General features: G+C 40.7%; 1 protein-coding gene across 1 annotated transcript; it reads right to left on the bottom strand.

The window, feature by feature from the left end:
- Positions 1-368: 368 nt before the first annotated feature.
- Positions 369-20,255, bottom strand: cnpy3 (canopy FGF signaling regulator 3). The gene is made up of 7 exons (XM_078547570.1): positions 19,670-20,255; positions 19,440-19,553; positions 11,271-11,394; positions 8,467-8,563; positions 6,162-6,284; positions 4,270-4,387; positions 369-3,048 (listed from the first exon to the last, which is right to left on the bottom strand). The coding sequence occupies exons 1-7, from the start codon at positions 19,677-19,679 to the stop codon at positions 2,798-2,800; spliced, it is 837 nt and encodes a 278-aa protein (XP_078403696.1). The 5' UTR covers positions 19,680-20,255; the 3' UTR covers positions 369-2,797.
- Between the last annotated feature and the right edge of the window lie 309 nt (positions 20,256-20,564).

The raw sequence follows: 20,564 nt of genomic DNA, 5'->3' as shown, positions 1-20,564 counted from the left end.
AATGGCCCCAGTTCAGAATTTTAGCTCAGGGTATTGAGGCATCTCTGGGGTGGGGGGGCAGTCCTGTCCTGCCCGAAATGTGCCACAATCAAGGGAATCAAGGAAGTGCGCATTTTCTGACAAACAATGTATCTTACCCCACAAGTGGCCAATGATGGTCACAGCCAAGGCTCAAAACAATAAGGAACTATAATGCAAATTTTGATACACTAAAATTAAGTAAGAGGCCTGTTGCAAAGGGTCTATGCTAGGGAGTGGGGGGGTGCACAGTTGACTTTTGCCCAATTGCATTTACCATTGAATCATTCACTTAATGAAAGGTAAAGAGGAATATCCCAGCTGGAAATGATTCAGGACACACTTTGGTATTTACAGATTAAATACATGACTATAACTATTTATTGAGTGTTGAAGCTTAAAAACAATGAATAAAAACAGAAAAACACAGCTGATCAGCCAGCTTCTGAAAGAGTTCTGATGAACAGCTTCATGCTACATTTTCACTCAATTCTTTATCTGCTTCCATTAGAATAAAAACAACCACACTCCAGATTTTCCTTGCACTGCAGCATTATTCCGACTAAGAGATCACATAGGTGTGCTTCCTCCAAACCTCTGCCTCTGGATTCTCTGGAGTAATTCCCCTCCCACTTTCCTTGTGTGCTTGAGGAGGAGCATAGGGCAGGAAAGGGAGTGTAAAGCACCATTCTTCTGTAAGGAGCCTGTTTCTGTCGGTGTATTTGTGGGCGCAAATACGCATTCTGCTCCAGGAGTTAGAACCATAGAAAGGTTAAGGCGCAGAAAGAGGCCATTCAGCCCATCGTGTCCACGCCAGTTTGGAGCACTCTGCCAAGGTGTAACACAAGACCCGCTTTGACTAATTCCTGCTGCCAATAATGAACATTCTTGACATTTGAATAAGAACAGTTAAACTGGATGATTTCCAAAGGAGTCCAGAAAAACACTTTAGGACCAGTCATTAAGTAGCTTTAAATTATTCTGGTGCTGTGAAATTGTGCCGCCAACAGTCAATCAGAATGAGCATAAAAGCCACATGCAACAAGCATATGGAAGGGTATAATTGGGGCTTTAGCAAATAGGTAGAAAATTACTTTTCCCAGAGGTTTGTGTCTATATTTGGGTAGATATGTGTTGGGAATTTCCACGCCACCATGCCCCAAATGATTAGTAGTTTCCATCGTAAGGAACAGTAACAGCACAAGTGGTTACTGATTTACAGAAGTCACTGGCAGAGATGAGTGGAAAATTCCTAGAATCAAGACAACTGTGCCCATTACAAGCCTGAGTACTGCAAGCCTAGGGACCTTCATTTCACTGAATTGAATGATGTCTCTTTTTTGTAAGCGTCTGTGCGTGTTTGTCTGTCTCTGTCAATTTGGCCAAATTCATAGACCACGTGAATGAGAGTGGATAAGCTTATTCAGGTCATCCAAACCCCAAGACACAGATTATTGCCTTGAAATGGCAACTTAGCTTTAAAACAATTAATGTTTTTCGAAATGCTCCTGCTAAGTTTTATCATGTGACTTTGCACACTGTATGGCAGAAAGGAGTTTAGATTTTTTTTCTTTAAATCCAATTAGCCGACAGCATTTATTTTTGTGCACGGAATGCGCGCATTGCTGGCAAGGCCGGTATTTGTTGCCCATCCATTGCTGAATGCACACATTTATTTGGTTACAATGCTCAGTTATGAGTCACTTTTTTGTAGTAGATGAAAGAATAGTGTGTTTTTGTCATCCATACAGAACTCAAATTCTACACAAGCAGTTTAGATCAAATGAAAGTCAGAGGGCCATTGATTTATGGTGATTTATAAGTCAAATTCCGTTCTTATTACATGGGATTCCACAATTTTTACTGGTGTTTTGGAGACCACATTTTGCAATCCCATTTGACTTTCCATGAAAATGGAAAATACGTGACTTTGACTAGTATATAGTGGAATTTTTATTTCCTACAACGAAACCAAAAGCTTACAGGAACTAAATACGTGAAATTCTGCTTTTTTTTTTAAGATGTTATTTCGAGATCTGTACCACTGTTTTGGGAGATGCATTTCTCAACTCCTTTTGTTTTCTTGAAATTGAAGACCAGTAACCTTGAAAGGTTATAAATTGATTTTATATTTCAGCTTTGGTGCATGCTTCATACTGGGTCTCTCCTTGGTGTTTTGACAAATTAGAAATCATGGGATTAGCTTCCAAGCATCCACGACGCTTCACAATATTGGATCATCTACCTCAAAACAACTGGCGTTTTGAATGTAGTGCCATAATTTCCCAATTATAAGTCAAAATTTCAACACAAAATTAATCAATCATGAATTCCCTACCACTGGCTAAACTACCAGAGGTGTAATATAGATTAATTTTCCAGTTCCTACAACTCTGGATCTACATGTCCAAGAAAACATTTTAAAATACCCTTTAAAAAAAAGGCAGGAAGGGGCATTCAAGCATAAAATGTCAACAGTAACTTGCTTAAATTCAAGCAATAGAACAGAAGACACAGTCTGCCTTGTTCTACGTCAATGTCACTCAGAAATAGGAAGGGATGGTAGAAAATGGGGTTATTGCAGGTGACCATTATGTATAAATGGACAAACTAACAGTCAGATAAGTGACTTTTTTTGTCAATGTATCCAATTAATTTAAAGCTATTTAAATTCATATTATGAAAACAGTCCACTGGGTTTGGGTTACTGTCCTTTTACTAGCAATGCTCTTTAACACACTGTTCTGAACCAATACTTTCTGGCCTAGTCCTTCAGTCTTTACAGTTCATCAGGTCTGTGGGATGGAGGTGATTTCTGTTGGGTTTGCTCATCATCAGACGACATGTCTTTTCCCCCTTCTTGGTCACTGTCCGCTTCTTGTCTCTTTTTCTTCTTTCCTTTTTTTTCTTTCTTGCTATTCCCTTCCTTACCGTCTTTATCCTTATTTTTCTTCTTTTTTTTCTTCTTCTTCTCTTCATCGATCACTGCAGGGTCCCCCTTCTGTCCATTCCACTTTTCCCTTAAACATTCTGAAATAGATTCAAATTGATTCATCTTTGTGCAGGAATCTTTGGAAAATTACTTAGTTTTCTTTAGCGCACACACCTTCGGTCTGTCAGCAAGCATGACCCAGACCTCCCTGTCACTTGCCATTTCAACACACCACCCTGCTCTCATGCCCACATGTCCATCCTTGGCCTGCTGCAATGTTCCAGTGAAGCTCAACGCAAACTGGAGGAACAGCACCTCATCTTCCGACTAGGCACTTTACAGCCTTCCGGACTTAACAGTGAGTTCAACAACTTTAGATCATGAACTCTCTCCTCTATCCCCACCCCCTTTCCGATCCCCTTTTTTCTAATAATCATTATATTCTTTTAATATATTTTTCTTTTCCCATCTATTTCTATTATTATTTTAAAATTTATTTCCATTCATTGTTTTATCTCCACCTTTTAGCTTATTTCGATCCCTTCCCCCCACCCCACCCCCACTAGGGCTATCTGTCACTTGCTTATCCTGCTTTCTACCCTTAATGTCACCGTTAGCACATCCTTTAGCTAATATCACCACCGTCAACACCCCTTTGTCCTTTTGTCTATGACATCTTTGGCAATCTCTCCTTTGCCTCCACCTATCACTGGCCCTCTATCCAGCTCTACCTGTCCCACTCCCCTTAAACAGCTTATATTTCACCTCATTTCTATTTCCCTTCAGTTCTGATGAAAAGTCATATGGACTCGAAACGTTAATTGTCTTCCTCTCCACAGATGCTGTCAGACCTGCTGAGTTTTTCCAGCTATTTTTGCTAAAGGACAAATGATGCTTTACTGCATTGCTACACTGTGAATATGCAATGGCTTCATTTGTGCATTGCCAACAGATACGACATGCCATTTATTTATCTCCATTTCCTGTGATAAGGCTCCTTTAACATTTGGGAATACGCAAGAAAGGAGCAGATGGAGGCTGGGGATCATACGTTTGCTGTCCCTCTCAACTCAAGATACCAAAATAGGACTGGGAGATAGATCCATTACTGTAACTACAACTCGCAATTATGCACACCTTTAACAGGTAAAAGATGCCATGGCAATTCAGAAAGACATGGGAAAATTTGGTTTTACTCCCTCTCAGGGTTACTGTGGCTGCTTTCTATCCAGGAATGATTGTTCTGTCTGCAGTAAAAATTAAAGCAGCCTAAATGCAGTGCATGTCATCAGGACTACTAGTGTTAGAAAGGTTTATACCTGTCTCATGGGCCTTCAGCACATGCCGTTCACAGAGGAATATGGTGAGGTCTTCCTCCTGATGATTTTTATACCAGTCCTCAATAACATCCTCATACTTTTCCACCATTACATCACACTGGGGTATAAAACAGAGAGCACATACTTGGAGTTAGACAAGTACCAACACAGCTTCACTGCTTATAGGGAAAGTATATTTATCTGCATTGCATATCATAAATACAGTGGCTAGGAATTCTGCGGCGAGTAACTCACCTCCTGACTCCCCAAAGCCTGTCCACCATCTATAAAGGCACAAGTTAGGAGTGTGATGGAATACTCTCCCCTTGCCTGGATAAGTGCAACTCCAACAACACTCAAGAAGCTTGACATCATCCATGACAAAGCAGCCAGCTTGATTGGCACCCCATCCACAAACATTCATTCCCTCCACCACCAACGAACAGTGTCAGCAGTGTGTACCATCTACAAGGTGCACTGCAGAAACTCACCAAGGCTCTTTAGGCAGCACCTTCCAAAGCCACGACCACTACCATCTAGAAGGACAAGGGCAGCAGAAACATGAGAACACCACTGTCTGGAAGTTCCCCTCCAAGCCACTCATTGTCCTGACTTGGAAATATTTCGCTGTTCCTTCACTGTCGCTGAGTCAAAATCCTGGAACTCCCTCCCTGTCAGCACTGTGTGTGTACCTACACCACATGGACTGCAGCGGTTCAAGAAGGCAGCTCACCACCATCTTCTCAAGGGCAGTTAGGGATGGGCAATAAATACTGGCCTAGCCAGCGACACCCACATCCTGTAAATTAATTTTTGAAAATTGCCAACTATTCCCTAAATGGTTTTAAAGAAAAACTACTGTTTCTTGGTCTTCTCTTGTATTTTGTTGGTTAATGGCAGTCCAAGAATAATATATTTCATGTAGAAAATCACCATGTGGTGACCATGCAGTTGGGATATTTTTGAACTTACTCGTATCATACAGCAGCACTCAACAACTTAAAATGAATTCTAAAGGAGTGTGTGAAAGCAGCCCTGTCCCATTTATTGAGCCACTTCCCTCCAGTGCTCCACTGCCCTTGAGGGTTAGGATCCCCATTCACCCCCCACCCCCTCCAAAAAAAACTCAAAATATTTCCACTGGGCACAGCCTGGTCCTCATCGACCATTCCCCTCCCCCCACCACAACCAAGAAAATGAATTTGGCTATATAGACTGTATATTTTTCCAAAAATTAAACTCAGTTGTTTTAATATAAAATAGCTTTTATTTAATTTTGAGATTGAGGAGTATTTATCTTTAAACCAATTTATATGCACTTTATAAACATTATTGCTACCATATTGTTGAGATCTGGGTCACTATGAAGTACACTGGCAGGATGAAGCCCATAATCAATAGCATAACAATATTTTCACCTCTTACTTTTCTTCTTCCTTTCCTGAAGGCACTAACCTAGACTAGAATAATGTTCCACTGGTGCTGAGCACGCTCCAGTACCTTGATTGATAGCCCATTTCCCATGACCCTATTCAACCTCAAAGGACATCACAGTACATAAACACACACACTTCCAAGAGAGATCCTGGATAGTTGTCAGGAGCTGAAATACTGACTGATTTCACCCCTCCTGTTTGTAGCACCTCAATGTCCTTCAGTCCTAGATCAGCTCACTGAACCCAGACCAGAGATGAAATCTAGAATATTCCTGGTCTCTTTGCTCCAGCTCCATATTGGACAGCGCATCTTACAACTGAAGAATCAAGGGAACTGGAAATAGTAATTATGGCTGGTGTTATTATTTTTCCTTGGAAAGCAGTACTAGATCTGCCACCCACTCCCCCATCCCCCCCCCCCACCCCCACATTGTAGATCAGATGCTCTTCGCATACCTGCTTCTTCATGTCAGAGACCTCAGCCGATGTCTCATTCCAGAGCTCATAGGGGATGTCCATAACAACTTTTACACCTTTGTGAACAAGGCCATGGAGAGTCTGGAATGTCTCACTCATTCCCTGGTTTGGAAAGAAGTAAAATAAAGCACTTGATATTTCTCTTTGATTTTCTTGTTTAAAAAGATATATTTCACTCTTGCTTCTAGCTTATTACTTTGTAATTTGGAATCTCATTCATAATTCTGATCTAGCTAGCAGCCATAAAGCAAGGTGATTATGATGAGATCTTCTATGGCATGGATTCTGCAGTGGTAATGCCAGCAAGACTGGCAGTTTTTACCGTCCTTACTCCTGAGAAACTGGCAGCAATTTTGGGAGACCACATATGTGCAGAAAAACCCAGAGATTCAGTAGTTGCTGTAGTGATTCCATCCTTCTTAAGAGGGTACATTGTTGAGGTCCCCCTAGATTGCAGTGAATTAGAAATCACTGAACTGACAAGAATATCCATCTTATGCTGTAAAAACCTTTGAAAAAAATAACACCTTGTTAAATGATGAACTAGTCTTCAAATAGCTAATTGACTAACTTCATAATAATTGATAAACACCTTCACTGGTCTGAAAATTTTAATTTTAAATTTGTGGAATGCAAAATTTGTCCATTATGATGAAAAATTTAAATTGACAAATTTAAGTAGAAATTTATCAGAATGGTTCGAGGGTTGAAGAACAAAGTAAAGCTGTTCCCATTAGCTGATGGTACAGGACTAGGGAGCACAGATTTCATGTTTTGAGCCAGAGGTGCAGGGGAAATGGGAGGAAAAACTACTTTATGCAGTGCTCGGTGATAGCCTGGGCCTTGCTACTTACAAGGTTGGTGGATGCAGAGACGATCAATGATTTCAAAAGAAAATTGGGTAAGCACGAGGGGAAAAAAAATGTGTAGGGCTACGGGGATAAGAATGGGCGAATTGGGCTGATTGTTTTGCTTTACAGAGAGACTTGATGGGCTAAATGGCCTCGTTCTGTGCTGTGATGACTCTTAAGTTTATCTTTAGCTTCCAGTTTAATCCAACCATAAGTCATTTATTTTGCCATCTGAAATTTTAAATTAGAAGTAAAGGGATTCAGTGCTTTTAACTTCCTGGTTTGCGCTCTGTGAGAATATTTCAATGTGATTGACTACTTACCTTGCTTGCTGTCATCACTGTTCTTGGATGCCTGGAGATTCCCTTAACTTGGCACCAGATTTAAATTGCCATTGGGAAAGGGGAAAGTCATGCTAACTTGATCTTTGTAGGCAACTTTCTTTGAGGTCAGTGGCGAGCACCATTACTTTGTCCCTGACTGCAAAATATGTATATAGGATACTACATGGAATAGAAAAGATAAACTATATATTTTAAGTTAAATCATTCTGGCAGGACAGGGGGCTTTGGTACAAGTCAGGTTCAGCATTGAATATTTCTTCAGTCATTTTGTCAATAAGTATTCCTTCACTGAAATAGCGATGACATCTGGAATGACCTTCTGGATTATGTAGTGGAGGTAAAACTCAGTATCTAACTCTCAGAATTATTACAATGATAGGCAGCTAGTGTAAGTAAAGGCAAGATAAACCCCAGGATTCTATGCAAGCATTAGCATGATGAGCCGAAGGACATCCCTCATCTGCACTTAATTTGTGAAGACTGCGAGGAGTAGTAAGCAGTGTTGCATTGTGAAGGCAGGAGAAGGTAAGTAAGCACAGATGCCCAGGAAGTGGGAAGAAAGAAAAGGCCTAGATTTTTAAATCTGCAATAAAAACGCTCTATTAAAAATGCTTGAAGTTTGCATTATCTACAGGATGCACTGCCGCAACTCACCAAATTTATTTTCACAGCACCTTCCAGCTCTGTACAAAATTATGGGAATACCATTTCCAAGTTCTCCTCCAAGTCACACACCAACCCCACTTGGACATGTATGTCCTTGATTGTTCTTGGGTCAAAGTCCTGATATTCCCTACCTAACATCATTAGCACAAAAATTACACTTGTTCAGGTAGAAGGTTCATCACCAGCTTCTCAAGACAACTAGGGATGGGCAATAAATGTGCTTTTGGCAAAGTCACTCACATTCCTAAGACCAAAAAAAAAAGAGCCAATTGTGACTTAATAAATTTACAGTCATTTCGTCACAGACAATGATCCGTCAATGTGGAAGCCACTATACATCAAATACAAAGTCCACCATGGCACCCAGCATCAGCAAAACCCAGAACAAAACTGCTTTACCCAAGATATTTCAGCAGTGCTTACCTTTGCAAAGCGATTACTCCCAGTTCGCTCCTTGTGTAAATTATATTCCAACAGCCGGTTACAAATGTTTTCAGTTACTTCAATCAACCGAATGTCACTTCGAGAGAAAAGAAAATGAGTACAGTTAACAAGTAAACCTTTTGTCATACTGGAGTATTTTATTTTCAGATTCTAATGTGATAAATTTAGCCCTTTGCTATTCCAAATCTATATTTAGCTCTTCTCTGCGGTCAGGCAGATTAATCTAGATTTCTGTCTCTAAGATTAAAAATTTTTTTGTTTTGTTTAAAGCTAACTGTCATAACTATGTGGTGTTTTACTAATGTGTATAAAGTGACCTGGCCCTTTAAGGCTACAAAGTCTCACTGACATAATTTTAGGTCAATTAAAAAGTTAGTTGTTGGTGAAGTAAGCACTAGGTCCCTCTCTCTTCACCTAGCCAATTCCCAGAGGTCCATCTATTCCTGCTCTTTCTTTACATGCTACACCCTAACAATATTATACTAAGCACTGAGTCAACTTCCACTTGAATACTGACAATGACCTAGTGCCATCTCCTCCATCAATCACGACTGTTGCTACACCCTTCAACTACCTGTCCTTCAATGAGTCCTGGGTAAGCCTGAATTTCATCCAGCTTAATGCAAGTAAAACTGAAGCCAATCCTCTTTAACTCCTTCCAGTGATCAATGGCTTCGACTATCAACTCCATCAAACTTCTTCCTCTGCCCCAACACACCCAGAAACCATCTCAGGCCAAGACATGAGATGCAAAACATTGGCATACTGTTTGATCCAAACTGAGCTTAATTCCTCAGTATCCATTATGAAAACTAATTTCGTCCAACTGTACAAAACAACCCACCTTCACATTTACCACTCCCCCACTGATGCCAAAACCGGAGTTCATTTCTTCAAACCTTTGAGGCTCCATGACTGACCCCCACCAAATACTCTCCTAATCGGTCTAAAGACTCAACCTGCTATGTTAGAATTAATTCACAAAGCAATGCCTCAAGTCCTGACATTCCCATTATCCCTACCACTGTCAATTGTATATTAATTGAATATAGGTAGCGGGCATTAAGTAGGGATTTATTTCTGTCCCTTAAAATATACACAAACTGAAACTGTGATTGTTGGGTTAGGAGATGTTTGTAATGTGCATCTCTACAAATAAATGCTTATAAAAATATGTAAAGATTGGCTCCAGGTATATCCTTCACCATCTGACTTTCTGAATTATAAGAACCACTTCCGTGGTCGAATGACTCCTCCTGGTGCAGCCAATTGGCTTCAAAACTTTCATCTTTACTTACAAATTGCTCCATGGTCTCACTCCACATATGGAGATCTCCTCTAGTTTTTCATGCCCACAAGTACCTTACTCTGCTGATATCACTGCATTCCTAATTGTCTTCCGATGTTTACCAATAAAGGATGCTCATTCAAGCACCACATTCCTATCATTTGGAAGTTTCTCCCTAACTCTTTCCACCTTCCTCACTGCTTTCAAAAATCTGCTCAGAAATATTTCCTTCAATTGTGCATTCAATCCTCCACCTCTTCATTTGCCCCATCCCATCCTGCTGTTTTTTCATCATTTTTCTTCTTTAAATTGCTATTGATCTCCTACAAACACAGTCCGTGTCCTCTAATTCTACTGTTCTTGGCAAGGTGAAATAGCTTGTCATGAACTACATCATCTGGTTCTTCAGAATCCTAAAACAGTGATCATTACCTCTCAACCATCACTTCTTCCAGTGAGAACATGCCTCATAATCATTCCTCATAATCCAATCCCTGTAATCTCAAAATCATTCCAGTTGCCTCTCAGTAGCTCATGGCATATTATTTTTCCACGTTAAGTAATGGGAGAACATGGTGCGCATCCCATGTTTTCTCCTGAAAACAATTTACTGGATTTAAAGGTTATGTTAATTCAACTACTGCAGAGAATTGAGATGCAGAATTTGCTTCCTAAAAATAATTAAGTTTGATTTTAGAAACTTCAGTCTAGCAAATAACACAAGGAAGCTGTTGGAGAAAATGTCCAAACAGAAACAGGTCTCCAGTCCAACAACTGAAATATTGCCTTTTTAAAACTACCGTTTTCCCTTTTACTTTCTTACTTGCAAGCGGATGAATTTTCTACTCCAAGGAGTACGAACCAGTGTTTGAGAATGTTCTTACGCCCAGCATTTATGTCTACATCAAGCACTACCCAGGTATGGTCAAACGAAACCAGATACAGAGCAAAACACATTCCAATTTGCCCCAATATGTCCTAACCCCCATTTCTGAACCTCATCCCTGATTATACCAATGTGGCAATTGCACTTGCCAAACATTGGTGATTCATACATCTTTACTGCGCACGATTGAAAATTTAGCAACTAATTTTGCCAAATGATGTGCAGTTCTGTGCAATGAACCCACTGTACCCACTATAGACAGAGTTGAAGTTGTGCCAAAGTCATTCGAGAAAGTGCACTTCCACCAGCAGATTTTTATCCCCTCTGTCTCAGACTCGAGTTTGAATTCAACCTGAAAACAAAGACGGTAGCCAGTGTTCACTGAAGGTAACCTGCCTTTTACACCAACCAGTCTCCACTAGGACGGGAAGAGATTTGACTGTGTTTGCTAACAGTGGGTTCAAAATTTCTTTTGAAGACGTCTAGGAGCAGATTATCTTATTTTGTTTTTGTCAGGGTCCAGAAAGAAAAATAAAGAGAAAGAATTCATTGAAGTATAAATACCAGTTACCCTTACAAAAATAAGTGAACTTGCAGGAATTTGCTTACGAGTGCCTGTATTTTATTTTCGACCCCTTTCCTTCCAGAAAGCCGTATTTGGTATCAATCACCTCATTGGTTTTTCCTGTTTCTTCAAAAGCCAATTTTAGTTCCACAGCAAGGTACTTGCAAACTAAGGAGTAAAAAAAAAGATAGATATCAAAGGAAGAATAATTGAAAATGCAGACTTTGTTATTTAAGCAGAAAAGGAATATTGTACACTACATTATTTGAGTTGGGCTGGTCATGTAGCCAAAATGCCTGACACTCGCCAAAGCTATGGAGAGCTTGGGTCTGGAATATGCTCTCAGTGGTTCAAAGGAAGTGCTGCAAGAACACTCTGAATGTTTCACTTAGGAGTTTTAACATCAGTCTCATATTGTTTGAATATATTCAAGTGTGCAAATCCACTAAATATTTTGTAAAGAGACAAACAATGGGAATCCGTTAATAGCTGTTAATGGAAGATTTAATAATACCTTTCAATTTCAGTTGTTTCTTTCACTCCTTCTGCCATTGTGATCAAATCCTCATTTAGATTGGCCATTTCTAGAAGATCGCTTCTCTAGCATGAATCTGGTTTTCATGCGGTGTCCCACCTGAAACACTAACCATCTTTCGCTTTCAAAGGGCTGAAGAATCGAATGCTGACCAGTGATTTTGTTTTGTTGTAATACAGTGATATTAGTGTATTTTTGTGAGTGTTTGTGCTCAAAGTGATTAATTTTAGAGCTGGTATTTGCCACTTTATCAAGTGCCCAGGGTCAATATGAAGTGCCGTCTGGTGCATATACCACATCTAAGTACAGACCAAAACTTCCTCAAATCTGCCCTATGACAATACCTCATTTCCAACCTTAAAAGGGCACTTTTAAAAGGACCAGTTTAATATTTGTGTGTACTACACCGGCCACCTCAGTACGACTGACTATTTAGTTAATTTGAAATATAACTCCCCACCGATTTAAGAAAAAGGAAACTATCTTTGCTCTGCCTCTCAGTCAATGAATAAAATCGGTTGTGACTGTTTCTTGAAATGGAAACAAACAAAAGAGAAATGGCAACACTGTCTCTCGCTTCAACTTTTGTTCCAAAAGAGGAACAATTGATAAAGCAACACATTTCAATTCAGTTTGAAATTAACAATAAGTAAAAAGCTTAGTCATTTACAGGCTGCATGGTCAACATGAAGTGCTGTCTGGTACATATACCACAGCTAAGTACAGAGCAAAACTTCCTCAAATCTGCCTTAACACAGTACTTCAATTCCAACCTTAAAAGGGCACTATCTATGGGACCAGTTTAATATTTCTGTATACTGCGTCAGCCACCTTGGTAAGACTGACAATTTAGTTAATTTGAAATATAACTCCCCACCGGCTTAAGAAAACGGAAACTATCTTTGCAGAAAGAAAATAGTCAAAAATACTAGCAAGAGAGATAGTGTATGAACAAGTGGCACAGAGGATTGTGTAGTCAGTGTGCCCATCACAAGATTACAAATGTTTTCAGTTGAGCATGGTTATTTCACTGGACTGGTCAACCTGATAGTTACAATATCATAGTAAAATGCACACATCTACTCCAGCCTAAAAGATTTGAGAGTAAAGATTTTGATAGAAGCTTGTCGAGTATTTGACGAGGTTATGCCCAAGCTGGGGAACATAATCTTTTACCCCCTGCCTCCCCCACTTTTAGCATCCTATGTTATCAGCAACAACTTTCATTATGTAGCACCAATAACATCACAGAACATGTCACAGATGCATATTCAAAAAATGACTTCAAGTTAAAGTATTAGAATGAGTGGAACTACTGGAAGAGCAAAGGGATGGAGAGGATGTACAAGAGGTCAGGGTCAGAGGGTTTGGAGGGCAGCTGGAAGGTTGGGTAGAGAGGGAGATGAGAGGAAATGGAAGGATTGAGACATCAAGCCGTTTCAGATCAGGTACAATACAGGTTTGATGGAAAATAAAGGTTGATGGGACCCTCACATTAATGTTGATAATGGATCAGTTCCAAACTATAATGACTTCTCAATTTCCTGTTTCAATATCCTTCTGGTTTGAACAAGACTGCCAAGTTGCACTGAATAAAAGCTGCTTGTGCTGTAGCTTCCTATGCACTAGGAACCAAGGTGAGTAAATCTAAAATTATACACTATTTTTAAAATTCATTCTCAGGATGGAAGGGCCAACATTTATTGCTCATCTTGAGTTGCCCTCAAGAAATTGATGGTGAGCTACCTTCCTTGAATAGTTACAGTGTGTGTGGTAAAGATGGTCCCACCGTGCTGGTTGATAGCCAGTTCTAACATGTTGACCCAGCGCCGATGAAGGAATGGCAATATAAGATACGTCAGGGTGGTGAAAGGTGTTGGTGCCTTTGTCCTTCGTTTCAAACCAGAAGGATGTTGAAACGGGAAATTGAGGAGTCATTATAGCTTGGAAGTGATCCATTTTCAACATTGGTGTGAGGGTCTCACCAACCTTTATTTTCCATCAAACCTGTATTGTACCTGATCTGAAAGGGCTTGATGTCTCAATCCTTCCACGACCTTTGTCCTGCTAGGTGGAAGAGGTTATGGGTGTGAGATGCGGCCGAAAAGCCTTGGCCAGTTGTTGCAGTGAATCCTGTAGAGAATATACAACGCAGCCACAGTACGTGGTTGTGTCCTCTTGTGCACAGTGGTTCATTTATTATTTTATGGAATCCCTAGAAATTCATGAATGTTTACATTATAAATCGAGCTTGACAGAAAAAAATTGACTTTTGGGCAGGCCAGCGAGGCTAACACTTTCCTAAAAGCTGTCTCAGCAGTCACACTCTCCACCCTTTTCACAGAGGCCTCTTTCTCTCTAATCTCTTCCCCATGGTTCACAGAGGCACTGCCTCTCCAATGACAATTCGCAGACACACTCCACCTTCTTCCTGCAGCTCCCAATTAACAATGCTACTTCATTTTGGGATGAGGCTCTGTGTTTCAGGAGGGAATTCCTGACTGATCATGATACCTGGAATTCCCACTTACAGCACAGAGTGAGGTACTGAAATGAAGCAGTAGCCTCCAGTGTGAGCCGCAGTTGGGACCAGGAACATGCACATATACATGTCAACCTTGAAAGCTAGCAAAAGCTGACCAAAACTAGATCAACACAATAAGTCTGATATTACATCTGTTGCAGATGCTGGACATTTGAAATAAAAGCAGCAGCTGTGTCAGCATCTGTGGAGACAGAAACAGAGTTAACATTTCAGGTCAATGACATTTTCAGTTCTGATAAATCTGAAATGTTAACTGTTTCTCTTTCCACTGATGTTACTGCATAGGATGAGAGCAATTATCATCCAAATCTGATTTCACATCATTTCAAAAACCATAGGCCAGAGCTCTTAAAGGGACAGAGTCTTCACAAGAGAAGGGCAGTGTTGTATTCAGAATATTTTGTATACGTCTTCAAAGTAGGAGACACTAGAAGCATCTCAAAATTAATGGAAAAGCAGGGTGCAAAAGGAAGGGAGGAAAACAACCATGATCACTAGAGAAAGAGTACTTGGAAAACTAATGGAACTAAAGGCTGACAAGTTCCCTGGGCCTGATGACCTACATCTGAGGGTCTTAACAGAAGTGGCTGCAGAGATAGTGGATGCATTGGTTGTAAACTTCCAAAATTCCCTAGACTTGGGAAAAGTTCTAGTGGATTGGAAAACCACAAATATAACATAGCTATTTAAGAAAAGAGGGAGACAGAAAATCAGGAAACTATAGGCCAGTTAACTTAACATCTGTCATTGGGAAAATCCTGGAATCCATTATTAAGGAGGTAGTTGCACGACATTTAGAAAATCATAATAATATCAGGAAGAGTCAACATAGCTTTGTGAAAGGGAAATTCTGTTTGACAGATTTATGAAGAGTACTTTGAGGATGTAATAAGCTGGGTGGATAATGGGGAAACCAGTAGATGTAGTGTATTGGGATTTCCAAAAGGCATTTGATGAGGTGCCACACAAAAGCTTACAGCACACGCTAAGAGTTAATGGTGTTAGGGATGATACATTAGAATGGACAGAGTTTTGGCCAACTAACAATCAGCAAAAATGGATCATTTTCAGGTTGGCAAACTGTGATGAGTGGAGTGCCACAAGGAACAGTGCTGGGGCCTCAACTATTCCTGATCTATAATAATGACTTGGATGAAGTGGCCAACTGTATTGTAGCCAAATTTGCAGATGATACAAAAATAGGTGGGAAAACAAGTTGTGAGCAGCATACATAGAGTCTGCAAAGAGATATAGATATGTAGTGAGTGGACAAAAATTTGGCAGATGGAGTATAACGTGGGAAAATGTCCATTTTGGCAGGAAAAAGAGAAAAGCGAATATGTCATTTTCCATATTATGAAGTTTCAATCAATACTTTAAAATTTTGAACACAGGCTATTAAAATGACTGCTGAAAACCATGTGATTTTTGTCATTTCAAGCTCCAGACATTACTGAGTCTCAAGCAAATACCTAATTATATATGAGCATTCACAGTCATCTGGGGAATTCACACATCCCCTTGTTTAAGGATGGACCATCCAAAAAGAACTGTAGCATTCCGGCCAGCTAGTCTTTGTGTTTTACAATGGACAAAAGAAACATTGAAATTTAGTGTGTTAGATAAATGCAAATGGATCCCATTGACCTTCCATTGCATTATGATGGTTCCTCATCCAAATTAGACTGGGTGAATTTCAAGGTGTCAAATATTAGATGTATAATCAACACACTACCCCTTTTGGAAAAAAGGTCTTTGAACTTGTACAAGTCACATGGTTGGGAAGCCATTTTGTTGTCTGCTTTAAAAATAACAGCAAGAATATGTTCTGCAGACAGAGTTCCATTGGAAATCCATCAAACCAGCTGCGAGTAATCCAAGCAGCCAAGATAATAAACGGCAATACCTTGAAAGTGGGTGAAGGACTCCCCCCAACCTTTTCCAACTTTGAGTTCACCTGAGAACCAACCTCCTGGAAATTCGACTACAAAGACTTGCAGCCTACTGAGAATCCTCTGCTTTACAAGACCTTCACTTCAACTAAAGTATCAACTCATCTAAGGAACTACAGGCCTGTCACAAAAGAGATTGGGACAATCATAATTTGTATTGTTTTACTTTCATCTGTATCTAATCTTTGTGTGTGAGAATCGATGAATGAGACATCACGTTTTAAACCTCTGGGGAAATTCAGCGATAATAAATAACATTCTGAATTTTTAAAACTCACCAAAAGCTTGCTGCTAGGGTGGGATCATTTAAATTGGGACAATCACTAAGGGTAAGAAAACACACTCCTTACATACAAAACACACTGATCACAGTAAGAAAGCACATAAATTCTGTCCGTAACAATTATTTAAATAGACACTGCAGAATGGTGCAGTTGAAAGAGACCTGGGTGTCCTTGTACATGAATCACAAAAAGTTAACATGCAGATGCAGCAAATAATTAGGAAGGCAACTAGGATGTTGGCCTTAATGCAAGGGGGATGAAGTATGAAAGTATGAAATCTTGCTACAACCATATAGGGCATTGGTAAGACTTCATCTAGAGTATTGTATACAGTTTTGGTCTCCTTACTTAAGGAGGGAGATACTTGCACTAGAGGTTTGGAAAAGGTTCACTAGGCTGATTCCGGGGATGAAAGGACTGGCTTATCAGGAAAGGTTGTGCAGGTTGGGCTTATACTCGCTGGAGTTTAGAAGAATGAGAATTGATCTTATTGAAACATTTAAGATTCTGAGGGTGCTTGGCAGGGTGGATGCTGAGAGGGTGTTTTCCCCTTGTAGGGGAATCTAGAAATAAGGACATGTTTCAAAATAAGGGATCTCCCATTTAGAACAGAGATGAGCAGGAATTTCTGCTTGTAAAGGTCATTGGTCTTTGAAATTCTCTTCCACAGAGAACAGTGGAGGCTGGGTCATTGAATGTATTCAAGGCTGAGTTAGACAATGTTTCATCTATAAAGGTATCATAAGTTATGGTTGGGGGGTGGGGTGGTAGACAGAAAAATGGAGTTAAGACCACAATAGGGGAGGCAATGGTATAGTGGTATTGTTGCTGGACTAGTAATCCAGAGACCCAGGGTAATGCTCTGGGACCCGGATTCAAATCCCACCATAGCAGAATTAAAAGTCTAATGATGACCATTGTCAATTGTTGTAAAAACCCATCTGGTTCACTAAGGAAGGAAATCTGCTGCCCTTACCTCCAGTCCCACACCAATGTGGTTGACTCTTAACTGCCCTCTAAGCAAGAGCAATTCAGGATGGGCAATAAATGCTGGCCTAGCCAGTGACACCCACATCCACATGAATGAATTTGCCTTAATGCAATGGGGATGAAGTATAAAAGTATGGAGGTCTTGCTACAACTATACAGGGCATTGGTGAAACCTCTTCTCTGTGCCCTCAGCCCAACCAAGCTGCTTCATCAATGACCCTTCTTCCATCATAAGGCCAGAAGTGGCGATGTTCGCTGAGGATTCAGCACCATTCACGATTCCTCAAATGCTGAAGCAGTTCATGTCCAAATGCAGCAAGACCTGGACAATATAGAGGCTTGGGCTGACAAATGGCAAGTAGTATTTGCACCACACAAGTGCCAGGCAATGGCCATTTCCAACAAGAGAGGATCTAATCATCACCCCTTGATTCCGAATGGGTGAAACTCAATGGCATTGCATTACCATCGCTGAATCTCCCACTATCAACACCCCGGAGTTACTATTGACCAGAAACTGAACTGAACTAGCCATATAAATACAAGAGCAGGCCAGAGGCTAGGAATCCTGCAATGAGCAACTCACCTCCTGACATCCCAAAGCCTGTCCACCAAGGCACAAGTCAGGAGTGTGATGGAATACTCCCCACTTCCCTGGATGAGTGCAGCTCCCACAACACTCAAGAAACTTGACACTGTCCAGGACCAAGCAGCCTGCTTGATTTGTACCACATCCACAACCATTCACTCCCTCCACTGCCAATGTACAGTAGCAGCAGTGTGTACCATCTACAGGAATTCACCAAGGCAGTACCTTCCAAACCCATGACCACTACCACCCAGAAAGACAAGGGCAGCCGATAGATGGGAACACCACCGCCTGGAGGTTCCCCTCCAAGTCACTCACCATCCTGACTTGGAAGTATATTGCTGCTCCCTCATCGTCGCTGGGTCAAAATCCTGGAACTCCCTTCCTAACAGTGCTGTGGGTGTACCTACACCACATGGACTTCAGCGGTTCAAGAAGGTAGCTCACCACCAAGGGCAACTAGGGATGGGCAATAAATGCTGGCCCAGCCAGCAAAGCCCACATCCCATGAATAAAAAAAAATCAGATCGGCCACTAAGATAAAAACAAAATACTGCAAATACTCTGAAGAAGAGTCATACAGACTCCAAACATTAACTCAGTTTCTTTCTCCACAGATGATGCCAGGCCTGCTGAGTTTTTCCAGCATTCTCTATTTTTATATCAGATCAGAAACGTTCTATTGAATGGTGGAGCAGGCTTGATTGGCCAAATGGCCTACTCCTGCTTGTATTTCTTATGATCTTTTGAATCCTGAACGTTTCAGAAATTATTCCTGTGGCCAAAAAGCTTCCAGACTAAAAGTTCCCAATGAAAAATATTATAAAGTAGATTAAACAGCAATGCTTGCAGCAACAGAGTAATGTTAAAGCTACTCTTGAAATAAGCAGTTCCTCTTTTTTTTCATTAACTCAAACGTTTAACATTGTTTTGCCCAATAATAATTTATATAGAAGAACTTGAACTGGAATCTGGGTGACTTATATGAAAGCCTGTAAGCACTGGAAGCACAATGAGACCAAATCCATTGTACTTCTGCCGTCCATATTAGGCACAATAGCCAAAACAACGTGCAATTCACAGGAATAAAAATCGTGGACCCGAAAAGGGGAAGTAGCTCTGTATTCGAACCTCGTTGATTTGTTAAAAGGAAATACGTTATAAACATATTTTTTCTGTATTAATGGTAATAATTTCCGATTAAGAGCATTTATTGTGCACCGTTCGGAGAGTATCGGCGACGTGAATATCGACTTTTAAAAAACAGAAGGCCATGTGTGTGTGTGTGTGTAACAAGTGCAGTCAGTGGGGCACAAACCTTCGCATGTATTGGGGAGTTTCACCCATTCGGAATCATCGTCGCCCCAGGCTGGCCCACAGAACAAGAGGAGGACTGAGATCAGCCTGGTCACGGTCTGCATAGTGCTGTGATCTTTAATGTAAAAAAAAAACACAACAGTAAAAGTTACAAACATATGCAGTGGTTTTGTTTAAATGTCTTTTTTTTAATAAAGCACAGGCTGGCTTGACTGAGAAATTGACACTTACCCGGTCCCATGGTCACATTGTATCCATTTCCTCCTCGCACCGACCAATCCCTGCGTCCGCCGTGTCCTTTCCGACCAATCAATGGCAACTCTCACGGAGCACGCGCAGAGACCAACGCTGTGTTTCAGGAGGCGGGGAGTGTTTGGAGAGTGAAAACTGAATGTGGAGCTTATAAATATATTAACACACCACACGTATTTGTTTCCTACTTTAAAAAAAAATACAGAGAGCCTACGCTAATGGATTCTTGCATTTAAATACTGGCACCCAGGATAGGTTATCGTAGATGAATTTTCATCCCGATCCCATCCCTGTAACTAAAGCATTTTGTGAGCTTTGGGAGTATATAAGCACGTTTGGGGTCTAGTAGCAGAATGGTAATGTTACTGGACGAGTAATCCAGAGGCCTGGCCTGATGCTCTACAGTCATGAGCTCCAAATCCCACGTATAACAGCTGGGAAAATTTAAATTCAATTAATTAAATAAATCTGAAATGAAAACCTACTCAAGTCCATTAGGCAGGTCTGCACACAACATCCTTGATTGAAGGGTCATGTGGACTCGAAACGTCAACTCTTCTTCTCCACCGATGCTGCCAGACCTGCTGAGTTTTTCCAGGTAATTCTGTTTTTGTTTTGGATTTCCAGCATCCGCAGTAGTTTTTTGTTTTTATCCTTGAAACCCTGTTGGATGGTTCCCTGAACAGACTATCAAAGTCATGTGGTAGAATGCCTCATCACCACAGCCTCTCCACCGTGCGGCAACTGCAAGAGAAATGCAGAGAGCAGCACCAACCCTTGTACATGGCCTTCTTTGACCTCACGAAAGCCTTCGACACTGTCAACCACCAACGATTACTGAACACCCTCCTCCGTTTTGGCTGCACCCAAAAGT

This window comes from Cetorhinus maximus, chromosome 8, assembly GCF_964194155.1.
Source record: "Cetorhinus maximus chromosome 8, sCetMax3.hap1.1, whole genome shotgun sequence".
Lineage (NCBI taxonomy): Eukaryota > Metazoa > Chordata > Chondrichthyes > Lamniformes > Cetorhinidae > Cetorhinus > Cetorhinus maximus.
Note: the sequence above shows the minus strand (reverse complement) of the source record. Positions and strands in the feature narration are given on the sequence as shown.